This window comes from Peromyscus californicus, unplaced genomic scaffold (assembly GCF_007827085.1).
Source record: "Peromyscus californicus insignis strain IS unplaced genomic scaffold, ASM782708v3 Scaffold_9__1_contigs__length_137607984, whole genome shotgun sequence".
NCBI classification, from domain to species: Eukaryota; Metazoa; Chordata; class Mammalia; order Rodentia; family Cricetidae; genus Peromyscus; species Peromyscus californicus.
In genome coordinates, this window is record NW_026294617.1 from 26,518,580 (window position 1) to 26,540,796 (window position 22,217).

Below are 22,217 nucleotides of genomic sequence, written 5' to 3' on the forward strand. Positions count from 1 at the left end.
ATTAATTAGAGTTTGTTTTAGAAAAGAATTGGGAAGAATTTCAGTAATAGTGGGGAAGAATGTTTCTCATCAAGATATTTTGGCAGAAGACAAAACCAAGAGGAAAACCAGTGCAGCACCATATATACTTATCAAGAATTTAGACACATGGCAATCTCATTGGCTAAAGTTAAAACCACCAAAATAATATGTAAATAACTTTTTGAGTATGTTGAATTTTATCATCCCACAACATCAAATCAAAAAGAGTAAATTCAAACAAAATTGTTCATGTTACCTTTTCAAAATCTTTTATTATGTACATAAAATGTTAGGGACAATAAACAGTGAATTTTTGCAGAATGTGTTTCTGCAATAGTTTTATTACTTTTATTCTTTTATTACTTTTTATTCTCAATATTTTTCCTCATTCAGATTAGAAAATGTGCAAAGAATATAAATATATATATGATTTATAAAAACAAAATGAGATTTTTCTCATTCATAAAATATTGTCAATGGAAAATATGTACTATTAACATATGAAGTAAAAGGTTGTAATAAATGATAATAAGAAATGAGAAAATAATTCAAAACAGAAAAAGAACAAAAAATCAAGAAAGAAAAGTGAAAAACAAAAGACAACAGTGAAAACAGAACTTTTCACACCTGTGGTATGAGTGGATAACATTTTTAAGGTACTGAGTAAATTCCAAATAAATAACTCTTACCTTTTATTTCAAATGGTTTTGAGGTAGTATAAAGGAAAAGCTAATATTACAATTCCTTTGTAAAAATGTCTAAAAATGAGCTAAGTAATGTTGATGGACAGAAGAGAGAAGTCATATGGGATGGGCATCAAAATAAAACACATGCTAAAAACAGATCAAGTGACATAACTTCACTTTGTCAGAATACCAACCAAGGCCCAAGGAAAACCCACAAGCTAACAGAGCCCTCACAGTCTAATAAAGAGAGAGGAAGTTTATAAAATAAGGCACTTATTTTCTGAACTCTGGGATAGATTAATATAACAGGATTTTTTTTAAAGATTGACTTTCTTTGGCGTTTCTGAATTGCATAGATATGACTTTCCTAGCATAAGCATCTAATGAATACCTAAAAATGCATCACAATGAACTGCAGGGTGTGATGGGATTCAAGATGAAATTATGTGTCCATCAACTGCAGAGATACAGGTTTATAACATGAGGAAATATAAAAAGTAAATCATTACTATATAAGTACAATTAAATAGTAAGAAAACAAACACTCAGATTACAGACACAGAAAATGTAACCAAAAAATGAGAAATTTCCTCTACCACCATCTTGATGTAGACTATTATTAGAAATGCAAACCTCCAGGACATGTGTATGCATGTATATATGTATGTATGTATATTACAACTATTGCTTGGTACTAAAAACGTTAATTCAAAAGTGAAATTTGGTATTTCACCGATTTCTGTCTAGCAATTTCTAAATTTTTGAGTTGCCAAAACAAGAAAGAAAGAAGGAAAGAAAAATACTTCCATGAAAAATGTTAAAATTACTCTTAGTAAAAAATAAATTATCATTCAATTTGTTTGGGGCACCTTTTCATAGGAGAAACTAAAGCTCGCAATGCTATTAAAACAAATGACTAAAATATGCAATAAATACACGTATTTGCTTCATTTGGTTTAAAATATAATAAAATGTAACCAATTAAACAGTTGTGAATATTAGAAAATAAGAAAAAAATATATGCATTTTTTTTTAAATTTGAGGATGCACCCTGCGAAACAAACCAAGCTTCTAACACACATTTGCTTTTTCATACACACACAAGAAATGTTTTTGTATACAAAATTCATTGAGCAGCCATCAAGTTTTGACGCTTACCCTTACAGCACCCTTCAGGGGGAGAGCAGTATTGTTCTCCTAGCTGCTACTGAGATTGGCGAGGTAGGATCGTTCTTCTTCAGTGCTTCTGGCCCAGTGCAATGTTGAGGGGTTTGGAGCCCAGGACTCGGCCATTCATCTCAGCCATTGCTTTAGCAGCTGCCTCGGGAGAGAAAAAGCAGATCAAGCCAAACCCTTTGCTCTGCCCTGCTTCCTGCATCACCTTAACTCGGCAAATGGACCCAAAGCAAGAAAATTCCTTGCGCAGTGTTTCATCATCGATGGTTTCATCCAGGTTCTTAATGTAGAGCTTCGCCGCATGACGTGCACGGATTCTTTCCTTTTTCATCTGTTCAAACATTTCCTTCAATTCAGCCTGGCGTTCTACCTTCTTCTGAGCTCTGCCTACAAAAATTGTCTGTCCGTTTATATCCTGTCCATTCATTTCTTCAACTGCATTTCTGGCAGCCTCATGGCTATAAAAACTTACAAACCCGAAGCCTTTGGACTTCCCGTTGGCATCTTTCATCACCTTGACGCTCAAAGTTTGGCCGTATTTGCTGAAAACATCCTTGAGCCCCTCATCGTCCATATCATCCCCAAAGTTTTTGATGTACACATTAGTGAATTCGCTGGGTTTGCTTCTGAGCTCAGCCTCACGATCCTGACGGCTTTTGAATCTGGCCACAAACACTGCGCAGTCCCTCAACTGCTTCCCATTCATCTCCTCAATGGCCCTGTCTGCAGCACTCTGGTCCTGGTAGTGCACGAAGCCATAGCCCTTGGAGCCTTCTTCGTCACTCATCACCTTGGAGGACAGGATCTTTCCAAACGGAGAGAAGTTTTCATACAAGGTTTTGTTATCAATGGATTTGTCCAGATTCTTGATAAACACATTACCGATTCCCGATTTCCTCAGGTATGCATCCCGTTGAGACCACATGAGACGGATGGATTTGCCTTTGATCAAGTCAAAGTTCATGGTGTCTAGGGCCTTCTGCGCATCGTCCAGCTGGAGGAAGTTGACATAGGCATAGCCCAGTGAACGCCCGGAAACCAGGTCCCTGCAGATGCGGATGGACAACACTGGTCCCACTGTGTTGAACTTCCTGAATAACACATCCTCAGTGACATCTTCGTGGAGGTCACCCACATACAGAGAAGCTGCACGGTACTTGGCTTCCACACTCATGTTTTCTTGTTTTGTTTTGTTTGCTTACTTTTGTTTTGTTTTCTTTTGTTTTACTCCAACACTACAAGCCTGTTCCCAGAAGCTACCAAGAATGTATACTTCAAGTAGGGAAACCGGATCACAGCTCAGGGCCTGTTCATTCCCGGCAGCCTCTGATGACCACTTAGAGGTCCAGCTGCAGGGCAAGTTGCATTTCCCCCAAGCCTGGCAACAACTTCATCAACAAAAAAGTCAGAACCAATGTTCTTTCCTGGTAGTTGGCAATCTGCCTTCAATTCTCAGTCGCGAACTTTCCTTTCCTTCCAACTCAGAAACAACTTACATGTGGCTGGCCAAGACAGGCCCTCCATCTGCGTCCACCCCAGCAGCTGGTGGCTGCTTTCCGAGTACAGACAGGCCTTGTTCTTCTGGGTTAGATGTCTAGCCAAGCCTGAAGCCAGCAAGGCCGCGGGGGCGTGCAGCTCAGGCCCAGATTTGGAGGCCCCGTCCCGCTCAGGGTGCCGAACCCAGCTCGCTGGAGACACGACTGTGCGCGCGCGCCTGGGCCCCGTCCCTGGCCACCCACCCCGCGCCCTGGTGGCTCGCGGCTCCCGGGAGGAACCTGGCTGAAGACTGGGGCTCACCAGCTTGCGGAGTGCAGGCGGCGGGAACCCGGAACTAGCTGTCTATCACTGTTTGCTCTTACACACTTCGGGGGGCTGTGTTCCTCCCCCGCCCCTCTCGCTCGCTCCCCACCCTCCGTCTCTGGGTTCAGGGCAGGAGGCGGTGTCATGGGTGGAGAAAGCGACCGGGGGTGTGGCCGGGCAACCCACCACCAGGTTGCTCCTCCTAGTCTGTTTAGTCTAAGCCAGCCTTCCCAAACAAGGATCAGGGTCCCGCAAACTCCTGCAGACACCCCGCGATGGCCTTGATGAAGTCCTACACGCTCACCTAGTCCAACAAAGTTGTGCAGAATCTCTGCATGTCCCATTCACACAGAACTCCGAGACACACTTGCCTCTCTTGTAAGGCCCACTTTTAAAATGTTTTCTTTTTTAGACGACAGATTATAAATGCTCTCTGCAAACAGAACTTTTCCCTGCATCTCTTCTGAGAGTCTAGGTGTCTTTTTTCAGACAGTTACACTGTCTCACGTTCTCCTAGTTGATTAAAACAGACTGCATTCCAGGATAGTATGCCATCTGTATTTTATTTTTAGAGATTTACGGTAATGAATGATTTACCGGATGTCCACTATGCATTGAATACCTCAGCTGTGTGGAATAGATGAGGGAGTTACTGAAGCCGTCTTGAGATAGTGGCACTTAACTAAGAGTGTGCAGCAGCTGTTAAATAAATTAATAGCTTTGGAAATGGTGACACAGTATCAAGAATGTAACAGGTTCCATGTAATGGTGGCTTCACTTCTAATATTAAATAAAATGTATTCGGATTCCTGGCAAACCTTACGACTTGAACACGATGCCCTTAAAAATCAAAATTACTGACCTGAGGAAGTGACTGTGTAGATCAGTTTACAAAAGGAACAACAAATTTACTGCATTGAAAACTTTAATCAACATAGACATTGCCTAAAAAACATGGTTAAAAGCAAATTCTGGCTCAGTCACTGAGACGGATAGGAGACTCTACACTTCTAACTAATGAGACACAGAAAGTCTGTTGTCTGATTTACATGTTGGGTAGGAGGATTTGAATCTAATGAGTCCAGAATTAATGGGGTGTTTTCTTATGAAACCAGAAAAATTAATACGTATTTCTCCTGGGAAAGAAAATGACATTGTCTCAAAAGTCATTGTTAATAGATATTAAAAAGTGCTCTGATTTTCACTATAAAATACAAATTACTCTTAGCCTATTTAAAATTAATTATGTGGGAGACCAGAATACACCATCCAATATGTGATGAGCTATTGAAGAACAACTATGAATGAACAATACAATGAAAGCTGTCTGCTCGCAAATTACTTATTTAAAAGAAGAACACAGATTTTCTATGACAAAATCACTGGTCTCCTGTCTACCAAAGAACTTGAAGTCAACCGTTGAAACAACTTGAGAATCTTAGGAGGATGGGAATGGTAACAGAAAAATCTTCATTATTAAGGAGCTTATTTAGCCTAGTGTCTTGCTTTGCAAATCTTTTGTACCTAGAGACTCTGACACCTTTTGCACTTGCCTTTCCAGTTCTGCTGAAAACATTCTTCTATAAGCTGGAATTTAAAACCATTCCTGTGAAATCTACTCATCAATGGTCTCTCCTACTAGAAAATGAATCAATAATAAATGTGCACTTGTTTTTCTCCTGTGCATCTATTCCTTTTTCATGGGTTTGTTCTAACCAAGAGTCCATGAAGTGCAAAAAATATTGCTTCCACTGTAGTTATAGAATTATGATTACTTATAAACAAATGTTGTTTGACATTGTTTCAGATTGTTTTGTTATGTGTTGCTTCTTCTTAGAGATTTGTTTGTAAAAACAGGTGAGATTTCCCCCCCTAAAAAAAAAGATTTGTTCTAGACTGTAATCTACAAAAGGGAGGAAACACATGGCATATTAGATACTATTACAGAATTGTGTAATATGACATCATGTACTTTTAAACTTGAGACAATGTCAATATAACCAATAGTATAAGAATCATTTCAAAGAAAGAGCCTAGGTATGTAATCCCTGTGAAGTATGCTTCAAGAATTTTTACTTGTTAGGAGTATGCCTAAGACCACATTGGCTTTTTCACAACACAAATTCACATATGCACCATAATGAAATATTTAAAGAAATCATGTTTTTCACTAAGTATTAGTGCACTTTTATTTTTCACTCAGCATTTTGTGAAACATGAGGAAGAGCTTTGAAATTTAGCACTTAGTACCATATTCTTATAGTCAAGTACATACAACTGTTACAAACTGACACTGGAAGTGGTGACATACTCCTATCATCCCAGAACCCCTGATGTTGAGGCAGGAAGATTAAGAGTTCAAGATTAGCCTTAGTTAAATAATGAGTTTGAGTTCAACCTGGGGAAGAAGAAGAAGAAGAGGAAGAAGAAGAAGAAGAAAAAGAAGAAGAAGAAGAAGAGGAAGAAGAAGAAGAAGAAGAGGAGGAGGAGGAGGAGGAGGAGGAGGAAGAGGAGGAGGAGGAGGAAGAGAAGAAGAAGAAGAGGAAGAGGAAGAAAAGAAAAGAAAAAAGAAAAGAAAAGAAAGAAAGAAGGAAGGAAGGAAGGAAGGAAGGAAGGAAGGAAGGAAGGAAGGAAGGACACCAGGAGAACTCAGCCCACAAAATCAACTAGAGCAGGTCTCACAGGGATCCACAGAGAACTAAAGTGGCAATCATGAAGCCTGCATGGGTCTGTGCTAGGAACTCTGCATATACCTTGTGGTTGTGTAGCTTGGTGTTTTGGGAGACTCCCAACAGTGGAAGTGGGGATGTCTCTGACTCTTTGGTCTGCTCACAGGACCCTTTCCCTCCTACTGGGTTGCCTCACCCAGCCTTGATATGAGGGTTTGTTCCTAGTCTTATTGTACCTTGTTATGCCACTTTCAGATGTTTTCCCTGTGAGGCCTGTTATTTTCTGAAGTGAAACAGGAGGAGTGGATCTAGGGGAGAGTGAAGTTGAGGAGGGGTCCTGGGAGGAGTGAAAGGAGAGGAAACAGTGGTTGGGATATACTGTATGAAAGAATAATAAATAACAAAGGAAGAAAAGAAAAAGATCCTTATTGGTTAAATTACCAGTCTTTGTGCCCTTTCATTAAGCTGGGCACATGTTTTCACAAAGTACTTATGGACATCAGTGAGTCTCACTTCTGTATAGTTCTGCAGCTTTCATCTTTTGTTAGTTGTGTTCTTAATCAAGAGTGTAGCTTTTACAATTGCCCTCCCTATCATTTCCTGTGGTTCACCTTCTTAGTATTATTGCACAGGTTTGATTCATCAATCTTTTGTTCATTTTTTCTGCCTTCTAGTCTACCACACATTTAGCAACAGAATGATTTTGCTACCATCTTCTGCATAAGATCTTGATGAGTGAAAATAGCAATTAGCACCCAAGGTTTTAAAAAATTCCCCACAATCCAGATATACATAAATAGATAGATAGATAGATAGATAGAGAAATGGTTAGATGATAGATAAGTGGATAGATGATAGATAAATGAATAGATGATAGATAAATGGATAGATGATAGATAGATGATATAGATATATTATTTCAATCTAACCTTTCATTTTATATATATATATATATAAATAAATAAATAAATAAATATATATATATATATATATTACATTGTATTTGACCCACTTTTCCAAACTCAGGGAAATCCTTCATTCTGTGCTTTCAGTTTCATCACAGTTTATTTCTGTAGAACAATTGCATTCCTTGATTACCATGACTGAGCAATTCTCATGATACACCCAGACCAAAGTGCACACCAGTTGCAAGTTGAGGTTGTGGATCAAGATGGCAGGGGTTTGGAGTTAAACCCACATTTATTACTGATTTATACTTACAATGCCCTTCTAACTCTCATGTATTTCCCTAAACTAGCAAAGGCTGTGACTGGTTTAGAGTGTATGATTACCCTTCCATTGCTATACACAGATACAATGGGCAAGCATCATTTAGATGTACCATTTTTTTACTTGGTTATAGCTTTTGGGAAGTTCTACCCTTCTCCAAATATCTGGAATTATTCTTAAGACATGAAGTCATCTTCATGCAGTTTTTAAATTTCTGCGTTCAAATCAAAATTTTCATGTATCAGTTCTTGGAATTTTACTTTGGTGTGTATCCATATTTTCTGATTGTTACAATTATTTCCAAACATCCAGAAGACTAGTAATTTAGGGGTCTGTCATTTTGACCAGTTTATTTTTTAATATTCATATGCTCTCTACCAATGTTATCATATGTTCAAGAATAGAAGAGAGAATCCTGTCATACTTGACTATTACTATGTTCTCAAAGCTTGGAGCAAACGTTGGCATACCTTATTTCTTAGATCTTGAGCTTGGGAATTTGACAAACAATTCTGCACAAATCTCACATTTTTTTCATTAATTTGTAATTAAGGATGCTGAATTGTTTGTTGCTGAATATAGGCTAAAATATTAGCATGGACAAAAATCTTGGGAAATATGAATAAGAAGCTGCCTTTGAAGTAAAGTGCCAGTGTATTTACAGCCTTGTAAGATAGCAATACTGACTCTCTTTGAAGCACTGAGCAGGTAGACTTCCTGTTCATTCTAGATGGGCCAATCTTTCAAAGCTCTGTCTTTTTACTTTTACTCTCGTCTTTTTTTCGTGGAGGTACTGGTGTCTTCTTGGTCTGTGCACATTACTAAGTTGCAATGTGAGCGTAGGGAATTTTCACAGGGAAATGCTCATATATTAGATACTGCTTTTACCATTTAAATAAAAAAAGTCTTGAATTGGACTCAGTAGCATTGTTTTCTTTTATCAGTATACATGAAGCTATGGCATGTGACATTTTGTTTACAAGTAGAGTAAAAGCCAAGATCCTTCCTTACTTTTTATATCATTGATGTTGGAGACAGTTTCCTAACAGAGATAGAGCTTTCTGGAAAAGATAGATTGAAGATCATCAAGAGAGGTGTATAGAAAGGAACCCAGGGGAATTTAGAAGGTTTGGTGGTACATTTTTTTATCTAATATAATAATAAATTATCAAATACATTTCTTTTTCTCAAAGGGAAACAAGATCCTAAAGTGCTATTAAAAAATATTTGAATCAGCTCATAGAGAGTCAGTTTTTACAGTTGAAGAAAAGCTGATGCTCAATTCACAGTTTTTCTGGTCTACAAACATAAGGTAAGTAAAACAATGGTTTATTGGTAGATCTTGAGCCAATTCAATATATTAATTTGTTGATTTTACAACAGAATTGACTAGTCCTTGAAGAACTAAATTCATGTTAAGTAATTACACACTAGGAGACTAAAATTAACCTTTGTTGACAAATTGGTCTGTGGTGAAAATCTGAGGTTCTCAAGGAACACAAGTATAACTCACCCAAGAAATTGAAAGAATCAAGCCCATGGCTGCATTTCACCAGATAAGATGGCCACCAAATTTCACCTAGATATATAGATGTCTTTTACATTTCATGGCCTTGTGTTTCTGAAGATGTCTTGTTATATTGTTCTGACTCCTGGTAACTCTGTAGAAGTCACTCCTATAAGTATGCTGAGTACTTCTTCACTGTTTTTGATCCACTTTCAGTAGAGAGTATTACTGTTTTGTTTATTACCCACTGTAACTGCATTGTAGCATTGGGAGCTAGACCATTATCCTTTTGTTGTTGACCCTTTAAACCAGGAAACTTTGCAGTTTGAGGATAGAATGCCTCTTATCACAAAGCACATTCAACAATTACCTCATATTCAAGTCATCCAATGGCATTTCCTACTATTTCCTATCTAACGATATCTAGTATTGTTGAGATTTGACATGTTGTCAGAATTCCTTCCTCAGTTATTCCTGGCTACACATTTAGAAGTAATTCTATGTCTTAAATGGGCTGTTGCCAGATTGTGGGAATCCAATTTGACTACATAAAAGATAATGCTCATATTTAAGTTTTAGAGACTACATAAAATGACTATAAATACTTGTCATTCACACATTTATTCTTAAGAATCTGTTTTGTGTTCTCAATATCATTACTGCCTTTTTTGCCCTTGTCTATCATCACCATGATATACTGATTGATAACTTCTAGGAATAGCCTGTCCAAATTTTGTCCAGTAGAGTTAAACTTTAATCCATTACTGACAGCTGGGTTCTCTTGTTGGATTGGCAAGTTTCTATGTCATATTGATAATGGTCATTTGCTTAGTGGACAGCTTACCAAATCCTTCAATTCTCATCTATGTTGATTATAATAGCAACCATATGGACATTGTAAGTTTCATAAAATGTCCTTATCTCTCACATAAATTCCCCTCATGGATATAATGTCTGGATAATGCAGGAGATGTTTGGGAAAATGAGACATTACAGTTTCTAAAGTAGACAATAATTCTGTGCTCACAATGGAAAGTGGAGTCTATCTACCCAGGAAACATATGGGATTTGAGAAAGACCTTGTGAACAGAAAGAGGTCAATGACCTTCAAAATTCTCTTCAAAACACTCTGTGGAATTGTGCACTAAAAGGGCCAGATTTTCCTTTCTAGAACTCTGGAAAGTCCTTATTTAATTAGCTGCTCAGACTCACATTCTCTGGTACATGGAAATCTGACCAAGATTTTTATCTTATTCCATTACACTCACTATACAATCTATGGAAGCAGGAGCAGGTAACCTCAGCTCCTGCACTTCCCTCACAAAACAGCAGTGGACACCACAGTTATTTCACTCCCCACATAGTGTTCAGTTACTCAATGTAGCAAATGAGTGGGACCCAGATCTTGGCCAGCATAAGATCATGGGTTGGACTGACTGGTACCAGGCAACCCTTCAACTAACATTCACTTTGAAGTGAACATGGAAAGTTAACATGTATCAGATAGGTAGAAAATCCCTCCTGTTGTAGGGCCACACGGTGTACAAACATTTTAACGGTATATTTCATAATTGTACCCACAGATACTACATGAATTTGTGGGTTGTTTTACTTGATATTGATTTACTCTAACTTGTGCCTTAGGAATATCTATGAGGCTTAAGATTTTTCAGGCAATACCCATTATCACGAAGTTCACAAATAACATTTAAGATTTCTATAAAATGAGACAGCACTTGGGTGATCTTCCCAAAACATGTAACTTATTTGTTATTTAGAAGTGTCAAGAAACTCTATCCTTGACTCCAGTAGATGTGGATTTTTACAAGGCTAAATCATTTGGTGGGCCTAGAACAAGATTAACATGTTTATATGTTTCACAAATAATTATATCCTTTGCACAAGTGTATTAGAGACAATAAATATTGAGCAAATTGAGTAGACTTACTTCCTCAATAAAACATGATAATTTGTTGAATGACACCTGTTGGAAAAATAAGGGAAGTTTACTACCAAATCATAATTCTCAAAAGCTGCTTTATTTATTTATGTATTTTTTCCACAAAACTTGCAACCAACTGAGTTGCTTGTTATTTCTCCTGACTCTCTTGTATAGGGTAGTTATATGGTAGTTAATCATTGGGAAAAACTGTAGTCTAATCAAAAATAAAGGGCAAATATATCTAATACATTTTATTATAAATACCCATTCCTAAGCTATGATTTGTTTTCCTTCGGGTAATCTAATAAATACATAAGTTCTTGGATCCCTTCAGATGGCCTGTTGAATTTCATTTTCAGGGACTGGTACAATACAATGCTTGTAGATTGTCTATTGCTACTGCTCTGAGTGTGAAGCCCATCCAAAGTGTCTCACATTTTAGAGTCTTGTGTCTAGTCCCTCCTTATCCTTGAAATTGTACTGTACCAATATGTCAATTTGTTATTAAGATAAAATATTGAAGTCCTTATATGTTTTATATTGAAAAAAATAATTATTTATAATTCCTCTCAAGCATGGAAAAGACACGCCATGCCATTGAAAGTTCATTCTCCAATCACTGCTTTCTTTCTGCTCCATGAACAGAATATGTACTGAATTCAGCTGGACTTGCCATCCTTGAGTAATAAATAGTCATGCCTAGTTTGTTCTTTACAGTGTTCTCTTATTTACCACCTACACTCAATTTCACTAGACATTTTTGCTGTTATCGTTAGCATAAGAACAAAATTGAAAACAATTTGGAATGATAGTAAAATTTTGAAAAGTACTACTCCATTGAACTTTCTTCAGAGCTTCTTTGGTTATATTGTTTGTAATTCTAGCATTTAAGAGGCTCAGGCAAGAGAGTAAGTCTAACTGGGTCTACAAAGTTAAACTGTATAAAGAGCAAATAAACTAAGCAGCCTACATATAGAAAAGTAAATACTTCAAGTTTCCATGACATTCTTGGCTCTCAGTCTCTCTCTAGAAAAGCACTATCTACACATGCCCTTTCAAATCATTATTTTTTGAGGTTTATTTTTTCCCATCTGGTGACATAGAGGAGAGTTTGCAGCTTATTCTATTTGCTTGTTAAGACAGATAGCGTGTGGTCTCTTGATGGACATGTATAGGGCCAAGAGTGAAAAGGGAAAACAACTGATGTCCTGAATCACCTCTTCATGTCTATGTAAAACACAGACATTTACCCACTCAGGTGCATTATACAACACACACATACACACACACACACACACACACCCCTAACAAAATCAACACAACAACAACATTTCTCTTAGATACAACTCTCTCAAATATCCCAGAGGAACATTACGAGGAATCATATGTCCCACACTTCTAATATGTGAATTGACACACTATGCTCAGTTTGCACTTACAATCCAGCAATCATGGAGGAGGGAGACTGCCACTGCACCCCTGTCTTTTTATCCTACACAGTCTGCCGCAAATTAAAAGTTCATTGCATTGTCAAGAGAAACTCAGTCCTCTCTACAGACAATCACAGTCACCATTCAGAATTCACAATATCAAACAATCAATCAAAAATGGGGTACAGATCTAAACAGAGAATTCTCAATAGAGAAATCTCAAATTGCTGAGGATCACTTAAATAAATGTTCAACATTCTTAGCTACCAGGGAAGTGCAAATCAAAACTATTTTGAGATTCCATCTTGCACTTGTCAGAGTGGCTAATATAAAAAACATAAATGATTATTAATGCTAATATCAATAACACAAGTGACAATTCATGCTGGTGAGGAAGAACACTCCCCCATTGCTGATGTGATTGCAAACTTGTACAGCCATTATGGAAATCAATATGGCAGTTCTTCAGAAAATCAATTATTGATCTACTTCAAGATCCAGCTAAACCACTCTTGGCCATATACCTAAAGGACATTCCATTCTACAAGGACAGTTGTTTATCTATGTTCATTGAAACTTTACTCATAATAGCCAGAAACTGGAAACAATCTAGGTGTCCCTCAGCTGAAGAACACATAAAGAAAATATGGCATATTTACATAATGAAATATTTACTCAGCTGTTAAAAAAATGTCATCATGAAATTTGCAGGCTAATGGAAGGAACTAGAAAAAAAAAATCATTCCGAGTGAAGTAACCCAGACCCAGAAAGACAAACATGATGTGTCCTCACTTATAGCTAGATAGCAGTTAAGTAAATAATATTCAAGCGATGATCCACAGACCTGGAGAGGCTAGGTAAAGAGGAGGGCTCTAGTAGGAAAACACTGGTTTCCTAGGAAAGTGGAAACAGAATAGATTTTTTGGGGAGTGGACTGATGGTGGGTGGGAATGGGAACAGAAAGGATCAGGTGAGGGTAGGGATGGAGGGAGAGAGTTTTGGGAGAGACAACTGGAGCTGGAAAGAATTTGAGGGAAGGTACGGAAATCTAGTGCAATGGAAACATCCTGCACTCTTATGAGGGTGACTAGCAAGAACTCTTAGTAATGGAGGATATGGAATCTGAATTGTCCATCTTTTGTAGCCAGTGATGGCTTCCAGTTGTGGGAATGGGTTGCATTCAGTTGAGTTGTTGGCCCAAATTGTCCTAAACAATACAGGCTGATGCTAGGACAGAATGTAAGTCTCTGAAAACTGACAATAGTACACCATTGCAGAGGATAGCTTCCACTCAGCTCATTGAACTAGGGAGTTCAAGCTGGTGCCTGCATGAAGCCTTCACCCCTACATTCTAATCTCTTCGGTGTGAGAAGCTACTCTGTAGGGTACAGAAAGACAAATCTGGATACCAACCAAGCCACAAAACCCTCAACCTACAATCTGTCCTATCTGCAAGATGTGCTGGGACAATGATGTGCAAAACTTTTAGGAGTGGCCATCTGGGGTTTGGTCTAACTTGGGGCCCATGCCACAAGAGGAATCCCATGCACTACATTGCCAGGATGGCCAGGAACTTGAGACTGGATAGCCCAGAGACCTAGGGTAGAAACAAACATGACTGGTTAAAAAAAATCAATGAAATGATTCTTAGTGATATTCTTCTATACTTGTAGATTGGTGCCTTGCTCAGTTTTCATCAGAAAAAATTCCTATAACAGAAAATGGTAGTGAGTGCAGAAATACATCATCTGACATTATGAAGAAAGAGAGTCTAAATTGTAGGCCTCCATGAGGTCACTCCCCTTGGAGATTGGGGAACCCTACAAAGGATGGGGAGGAAAGATTGTAGGAGTTGGGGAGGATGGAGGATTCCAGGAAAACATGGCCCACCGAATCAACTAAGCAGAGCTCACATGGACTCACAGAGACTGAAGCAGCAAGCTCCAGGTCTGCATGGGTCTGTGCAAGGTCCTCTGTGCATATGTTATGGCTATTAGCTTGGTGTTTTGATGGGACTCCTCACAGTGGGAGTGGGTATATCTCTGAGTCTTTTGCCTGCTCCTGGGACTCTCTTCATCCTTTGGTTTATATTGTCCAGCCTCATTGTGAGGGTTCAGCCTTGTCTTATTGTATCTCACTTTGTCCTGTTTGACTGTCAGATCTTGGAGGACTGTTCTTCTTTGAAGAAGAGACAGAGGTAGTAGATCTGGACGGGTGAGTAGAGGGGAGATGGAAGGTTTGTTGGGAGGTTAAATAAACAAATAAAAGGAAACTAAACATTCTTCTTTGAAATATATGTTTATTTTTACATCTTTCCAGTTTGTCAGGAAACCTGGCCTGGCCAGCATTACCACCTATAAACAAGAGCTACAAACCCTGATGGAACCCAATATACCTACAGAAGGAAAACGTATTTTTCATGTGGCAATTGATTACCTATTCATGCAATAATTGTTGTAGAAAAAATGATATTATTTTGAAATAATAGTCACATTGAAAGACTTTATCCTACCTGGAGTGAGGAAAGAGAGAAAGTAAGTTTTAATAAAAAGAAAACCCTGGCTGCCCACAGTCATTTGCATTAGTTAAGACAATACTGTGGTGAACAGGAAAAATTGAGCATTGTTATATATTCAAGAAGTGAAACTGGGGTTCAAACTGAAATCATACTTCTAATAAATTACTCTGCTAAGATCATTTACTTATAAAAGCAACAATCTGTTGAATATCATTGATTGCCCAAATTCTGCACATTAAATATTCAATACAGAATATGCATTCAATCAACAATGTCTAAATTTTTATATTATTGAATTTATATAGTCTTAACTGCCAATTTCTAAAAACAGTCTTATAGAAGAGATTTAATTCTCACTGATTTAGATTTAAATATTATATATACATTCTTTAACTATGTGTTGGAAAAGTTAGAATATTAAAAAAAAAATAGAATCCCAAGTTTGCTGTCTCACATTTGCAATCTTGGGACAAAGGTGATGGAGAGGCTAGGCTGGATGAGATAAGTGAGAGAGAGGGGGGATGAGAAGGGGAGGAAAGGGAGGATGAAAAGAAGAGTTCAAAGGAAGGAAAGGAGGGGAGGGGAGAATGAGGGATGAGCTGGTACTAATCCATCTCATCTCATCTCCTCCATGTGATAACTACTCTTGTCAACTTGACTACATTTGGAATTAGCTAAAAACCAAGTAAATGGATGCACCTAGGAGAGATTTTTCATTTTTCTTCCTTTTAAAAAGTAAAATACCAAAAATAAATTAATGTTTAGTAGCACAACTAATATAAAATGAATTAAAAATGAACTTTTCCCTACCATATCAAAAATCTTGCTGTTCTGAGGAAAACCAGTTTGCTCTGTATCATTCAATGTCACTATGTATAGTCACGCAAACACATATAAATACCTATATAATTCCAATAATTTTTATTGAAATTAAGAAGACAAATTAAACACATATTAAACCAGAGTCATGACAGACACCTATAACTTAAGCTGGAGAATGAGAAGAAAGGTTAGTTTTGTTCCCAAGAATTCAAGAATTGTCTTGACAACCTCAGTGAGAGAGGAGTTATTTATCAATGAGCAAACAATAAACAAGCAAACAACTAAAACAAGGGCCCCAAAATGTTAGTCAGTAGCGACATTGAATTCCAGCTCCCATTTTCTTTTATTTCTTTTGCCCCATTTTTATTTTATAAATAGTTTTTCCTACAATGTATTTTTATTATGATTTCCTATCCCACAGGATCCTCTGAGATCCTCCACCCCCATCCAAAGCTACCTCTGCTCTGTCTCTCATTATAAAATAAACAGGTATCTCATTGTTCTCCCACTCCATCTCTGTTCCAGCTTGACCATTGTGAGTGGGAGAGCAATGAAAGAGATAATATGATAGAGGGAGACATCATGGGGATAGGGAGAAACCGAGTGCTAGAGAAGTTCCCAGGAATCCCCAAGGATGACCACAGCTTAGACTACTAGCAATAGTGGAGAGGGTGCCCGAAATGGCTTACCCCAGTAATCAGATCTGTGAATACCCTAACTATCATCATAGAGCCTTTCTCCAGTAACTGATGGAAGCAGATGCAGAGATCCACAGCCAAACACCAGGCCAAGCTCCAGAAGTCCAGTCTAAAAGAGAGAACAGGGATTCTATGAGCAAGGGACATCAAGATCATGATGGGGAAACCAACAAAGACAACCAAACCAAACTAGTGGGAACTCATGAAGTTTAGATCAACAGCTGTGGAGCCTGCATGGGACTAGACTAGGCCCTCTGCATATTGAGACAGTTGTGTAACATGATCCACTTAAGGGCCTCCTGGCAGTAGAATCAGAAACCATCCCTGGTGCATGAGCAGGCCTTTTGCAGTCCACTTTTATGATGGGACATCTGGCACAGTCTTGAGGCAGGACGAAGAACTTGGACCTGCCTCTACTAAATGTATCTCCCCATGGGAAGCCTTACCTTCTTATAGGAGGGTATGGCAGGGGGAGGCAGAGGCTGGAGGGGTACGAGGAGGGAAGAGGGGAATCTTTGGTATGTAAAATGAATAAAAAATTTTTCTTAAAAAATGGAAATAAACAGACATCCAAGGAATAATAAGAAAACAAAACAAAACCAATTTAAACAAGTCAGAATATGACAAAAAGAACAAGTAAACAAAAAAGGAAAAGCTCAATAAATACTTACAGAGTCAGAGCCATATTTATAACAATGTGTTCCTAGATCTCCTTCTCTTTCTGTATGTGTGTGTGTGTGTGTGTGTGTGTGTGTGTGTGTGTGTGTGTGTGTAATGCTGACTGTGAGTCTCTGTATCTTTTTCCCATCTGTTGCAGAAGGAAATTTCTCTGATGATGGCTGAATATTTAAATTGTATCTCTCTGTTGAATGTGTAATTGGTAAAAATCTTTTCCTATTCAGTAACCTGCCACTTTGTCTGAATGATGGTGTTCTTCGCCATACAGTAGGTGATGAATATGGTTCTCTTCGTATTCTTCTACATGCAACCATCGACGTTCTTCAGCACCATTTGTTGAAGATGCTGTCTTTCTTCCAGTGAGTATTTCTGGCTTTTTTCTCTGAAACCAGTTGTCCACGGGTGTGTTGTCTTACGTTTGTGTCTTTGATTCTAGCCCACTGATGATCACCTCTGTGTTCGTGCCAATGCTGCTTTTGTCACCAGAGCTCTGCAGTACAGTTGGGGATCAGGGATGGCGGTACCTCAAGGAGCTCTTCTATTAGTCACGCTTTTCAGGATTGTTTTAGCTTTCCTGATTTTTTACCTTTTTATGTATTTATTAATTGATTTGTTGTGTGTGTGTGTGTGTGTGTGTGTGTGTGTGTGTGTGTGTGTGTGTATGTATGTTTCCATGTGAAACTGAAAATGGCCATTTCAAGTTCTGTAAAGAATTGTGTTGAATTGTGATGGGAATTTCTTTGAATCTGTTGGTTGCTTTTGGTCGTTGAATTACTTAAAGCTGGAAGGCACACCCTAAGTATGGATCCTTTGAAGTGGGAAGATCCATGTAGTGGCATGCTGTATAAAGCACATGAAAGAAGGAAACTCTTGTTCTTTGCCAGCTTGCCTTCACTCTAATAGAGACCAGTTGAAATATGCAGCCTTTTGGACTAAACAACTAATGTATTCTTGGTCTTTCCCGAACCAGAATGGTTGGACCATAACTTGTTAGCAACTCTAATAAAATATATACATATATATATATATATATATATATATATATAAGTGTTCTGTCATATATATATTATATCATATATGTGTATATTCAGTAATATAAATAAATAAAATATTCAATATATATTAAATAACATAAATAAAAATTATTACATACATTGATTTTATCAGTTGTTTCTTTAGAGAATGCTGACATACAAATGTTTATAAATTTAGCATCATTAATTTTAATACATTCATTTTAAATATAGTTTTTGATGCACAGGGAATATGATGGCATCTGTACAAATTTTTACAATAACAGACTTCTTTAGTTATGCATTTTAAGAACAAAAGCCATAGCCAAAACCTCAAGAAATTTTTGTAGTTTCCTAATTCACTCTACTTTGTGTTTCCACTTGTTGATTCAGTAAAGTAACCACTCAAAGTGTCTTTAGAGTCTCCATCTTTATCTCACTTTCCTAATTTATCTTCTTCTTACATCTTGACAACACATTTTCCCTCCTCTATTCTAGCTAATTAGGAAATCTGCAACACTAAAAATTGTCAGTTCCCAGTGGACAGTGTGTCAAAGAGGCATGGGAGACAAGTGTATCAGCTGACCATGGATGAGGTTCAAGGAAGACGGGCCACATTGATGCACACAGATTTTGAGTTAATAAGGCTCTTGGCTATCATTTGGAATTTACAGACAGATACAGCTGAAATACTCTCCAGCGGTCCTTTTCCCATGAGAGAGAGAGGCTAATTTTATATGACCCACAAATAGCCCTCTGCTTGGGATGATTTCAGAACACATCATCCAGAAAGAAAAAGGGGGAGAGAATGAAGACCCACAAAAGGCCTTGCTCTAGGAACACAGTAAAGTGGGAAGGAGACCACATTCTCTGATTCTATGCTCATGTCCTTAACTAACGTGTTCACAGGGGATGTTAGGAAGGAAGTCCGCATCGCAGTTCAGATACTGTTGACAGCAAAATCCGAAAGGACGATCCTGAGGAAAGGGGTGGAGCTGTGCCCACTGTACATCTCACACCCCATTACATCTTATCCAGTGCTCATAATGCTGGTTTGAATATCCACTTAAGTTACCATCGATTTCCCCATTACCGATCTATGTTTATTTTTCACATTTATCAATTATTTATTCTGTTACTATGCACATGTGTGCATAATCTCAAGTGAACTATACAAGACTGTGGAGGTCAGAGATCAATCCACGGGGTGTCATTTTTTTTTCCCTCTACCATGTGTGTTCTAACTATTAAACTTTGGTCTTCAAAATTGTCAAAAACCTTTAGCTGAGCCGTTTTACCCGTCTCCCGTGACTCTTTATCTCTCCCAATACTTCACCCTCTTTAATCGACTTGGATCTTTCTTCTTCAGTAGGAGATCTTTTTTTTTGTTTGTTTTTCCTTCTCCTCTTGTAAGAGTTTTCCAGGAAAAGATGTGAACGAATGTCTTTACACCTCAGCTACTCAAAAGATCTGACTCCACCCAAGTCTACCGTAATTATGTATGAGGGATTACTTACAGAAAAAATGGGTGATTCTGAGGCAGCAGCTAGTTCACAAAAATTGTCCCCCAGTCTGGGCAATGATTAACAAAGCTGCATTGAAGGTTAGTGCCCTGTTTTCTTGCCCCTCTGCCCAATAGTCTCTTCTTTCCTTGAATATATTTTACTACTTAAAGAACCTAGAAGAGGGACTTGTAAGTTTCTGAGAGTCTTGAGACTTTCATGCATCCTCCTCCTCCCAGGATGGAAATAATTCAATTTGGAGGAAACCCCTACACAGTAGGCCTTATGGAGACCATGACCCTCTCTACCCACTCTGCTCTTTGCCCTACTGTTCTAGCCCAACATCTAGTTTCCATTAATTCCTGTGTTTTCATGTTATAAACATAACCTTCCCTCTTGATCCTCACACTGTTATTTTTTTGTTTTGTTTTGTTTTATTTTTTTGGTTTTTGAAGACAGGGTTTCTCTACGTAGTTTTGGTGCCTGTTCTGGATCTCACTCTGTAGACCAGGCTGGCCTCAAACTCACAGTGATCCGCCTGACTCTCCAAGTGCTGGGATTAAAGGAGTGTGCCACTGGCACCCAGCTGATCCTCACACTCTTATAAAATAAGCTAGATATTTTTTTCAGCTGTAAAGAACAAGAAACATCTATCATTTCAAAAAAAATGGATTTCACTGGAGATAATTGTATTACACAAATTAAGCTAGTATGAGAAAGACAAATGTTGTATTTTTGCACTGATTCCTGTGTCCTAGACTTTGAGAAACATGAATATGGAGAGATGATGTGAAAGAGCATAAAAATCTGTCTAGGGGACACGAGGAACAAGTGAGAGGAGGAAAGGATGAGGAAGGGAGCACAATAAAGTACGGGGATGGGAAAAGATGCTTAAAATGCATTAAATTGATACACAAAAGGGACTTGTATAGCTCAGTTTTTTTTTTTATTAATTTTACATACCAATCACAGATCCTTCTCTCTTCCCTCCTCCTTCCCCTCCAGCTTACCCACCCCCCATTCCCATTCCCTCCTACAATAATATAAGGCCTCCCATGGGGAGTCGCCAGAGCCTGGTACATTCAGTAGAGGCAGGTCCAAGCCCCTCGCCCTGTCTCAAGGCTATGCCAGGTGGCCCACCACAGGTAATGGGCTTCAAAAAGCCAGCTCATGCACCAGGGATGGATTCTGATCCTACTGCCAGGGGGCCCCTTAAGCAGATCAAGCTACATGACTGCCTCACTTATGTAGAGGGCCTACTCCAGTCCTGTGGAGGCTCCACAGCTGTTGGTCTAAATTGCATGAGTTCCCACTAGTTTGGCTTGGTTCTCTCTGTAGGTTTCCCCATCATGATCTTGATGCTCCTTGCTCATAGAATCCCTCTTCCCTCTCTTTGAACTCATGAACCTTAGATTAACAGCTGAATAAACCAGGCTCTGCGGACTCCCCATTGGAGAACTTGCCGTGTTGGAGGAGGGAATGGGGGGTGAGTTTGGCTGCAGAAGGCAGGAGGAGCAGGAAGAGGAAGGAGAGGGAGATCTGTGATTGGTATGTAAAATGAATAAAAAAAAAACCTTCTTAATACAAAAAAAGAAAAAAATAGTGTAAAATGCCTCAAATTAGGTCATTCATGTAGCAAGACTTGGTAGCTAATGGTCTGATACACTATTTCTGTTGTCAGATACTCTGAGTTATGACAACTCTCTTTTGTATTAAACATGTTTTTATTGATTTTTGCTTATGTCGAGTGAATATGGAAATGCCACCAAGAACTTATCATCAAGTCTCTCACTGACATATTTTGTCTTTGAAACATTTCAACTTTGTACTCTTCTCAAGAAAGTGACGATTTATTTCCTCTTCCATTACTGATTAATAGTTGCAAGCTTGAGTTTTTGTACTTATTGAAGTTTTAGTTTTTATGAATTTTAGAGCATTCTATTTAACTCGTTGTTTTTGCTTAGGTTGCAAAAGAAGCAGCCAACCAAACACAGAGAGCTGCATTATTTGATCTCTAACACCCTCATCCCTTATGCTGCTGTTGCACTATGGTAACCTGTAAGAGTCTGTCTTTATTCCCTGTGATGTGTTCATGATGATTCTTACCATGCTTCCTCCTGCTTATGCACTTAGCAATACTGAAGGGCTTCTTTCCTCTGTCTCTGATGTATGGTTTGGATATTTTGCAAATATTTAAACTATATACTTAAATTATAGTCCCAAATACATGGCTACAAACTGCTCAGCCCATATAATGTTACCCCAAGGAAGACCACTTCTCCCATTCTCAGCATTACAGACTTGTCTGTAGTTTATTGTGTGGATTTGAGACTCCTTAGGTTTTCCCTCTTCCATGTTATCATGTCTACTGATATCCTTGTTCTTCAGGTGCTATTTAAGTAGGCGTGTTGATGGGACCTCATGGGTGTAAGCCTTTCTGAGATTTCTAAAAAACACACTCTCACTTAAACCCTTTGATCCCCTGGCTCGTAAAATTGACAATCCATTTACTAACAATGACCCC

At 38.3% G+C, this 22,217-nt stretch overlaps 1 protein-coding gene across 1 annotated transcript; it reads right to left on the reverse strand.

Moving 5' to 3' along the window:
- Positions 1-273: 273 nt before the first annotated feature.
- On the reverse strand, positions 274-3,807 carry Pabpc4l (poly(A) binding protein cytoplasmic 4 like). Its single transcript, XM_052730517.1, has one exon. It carries the CDS (start codon positions 3,055-3,057, stop codon positions 1,945-1,947), a length of 1,113 nt encoding a protein of 370 aa, XP_052586477.1. The 5' UTR covers positions 3,058-3,807; the 3' UTR covers positions 274-1,944.
- Between the last annotated feature and the right edge of the window lie 18,410 nt (positions 3,808-22,217).

What these genes read in the sequence shown, in the direction of transcription:
- Pabpc4l (XM_052730517.1), bottom strand. Translation starts at nt 3,057, where the DNA reads ATGAGTGTGGAAGCCAAGTACCGTGCAGCTTCTCTGTATGTGGGTGAC.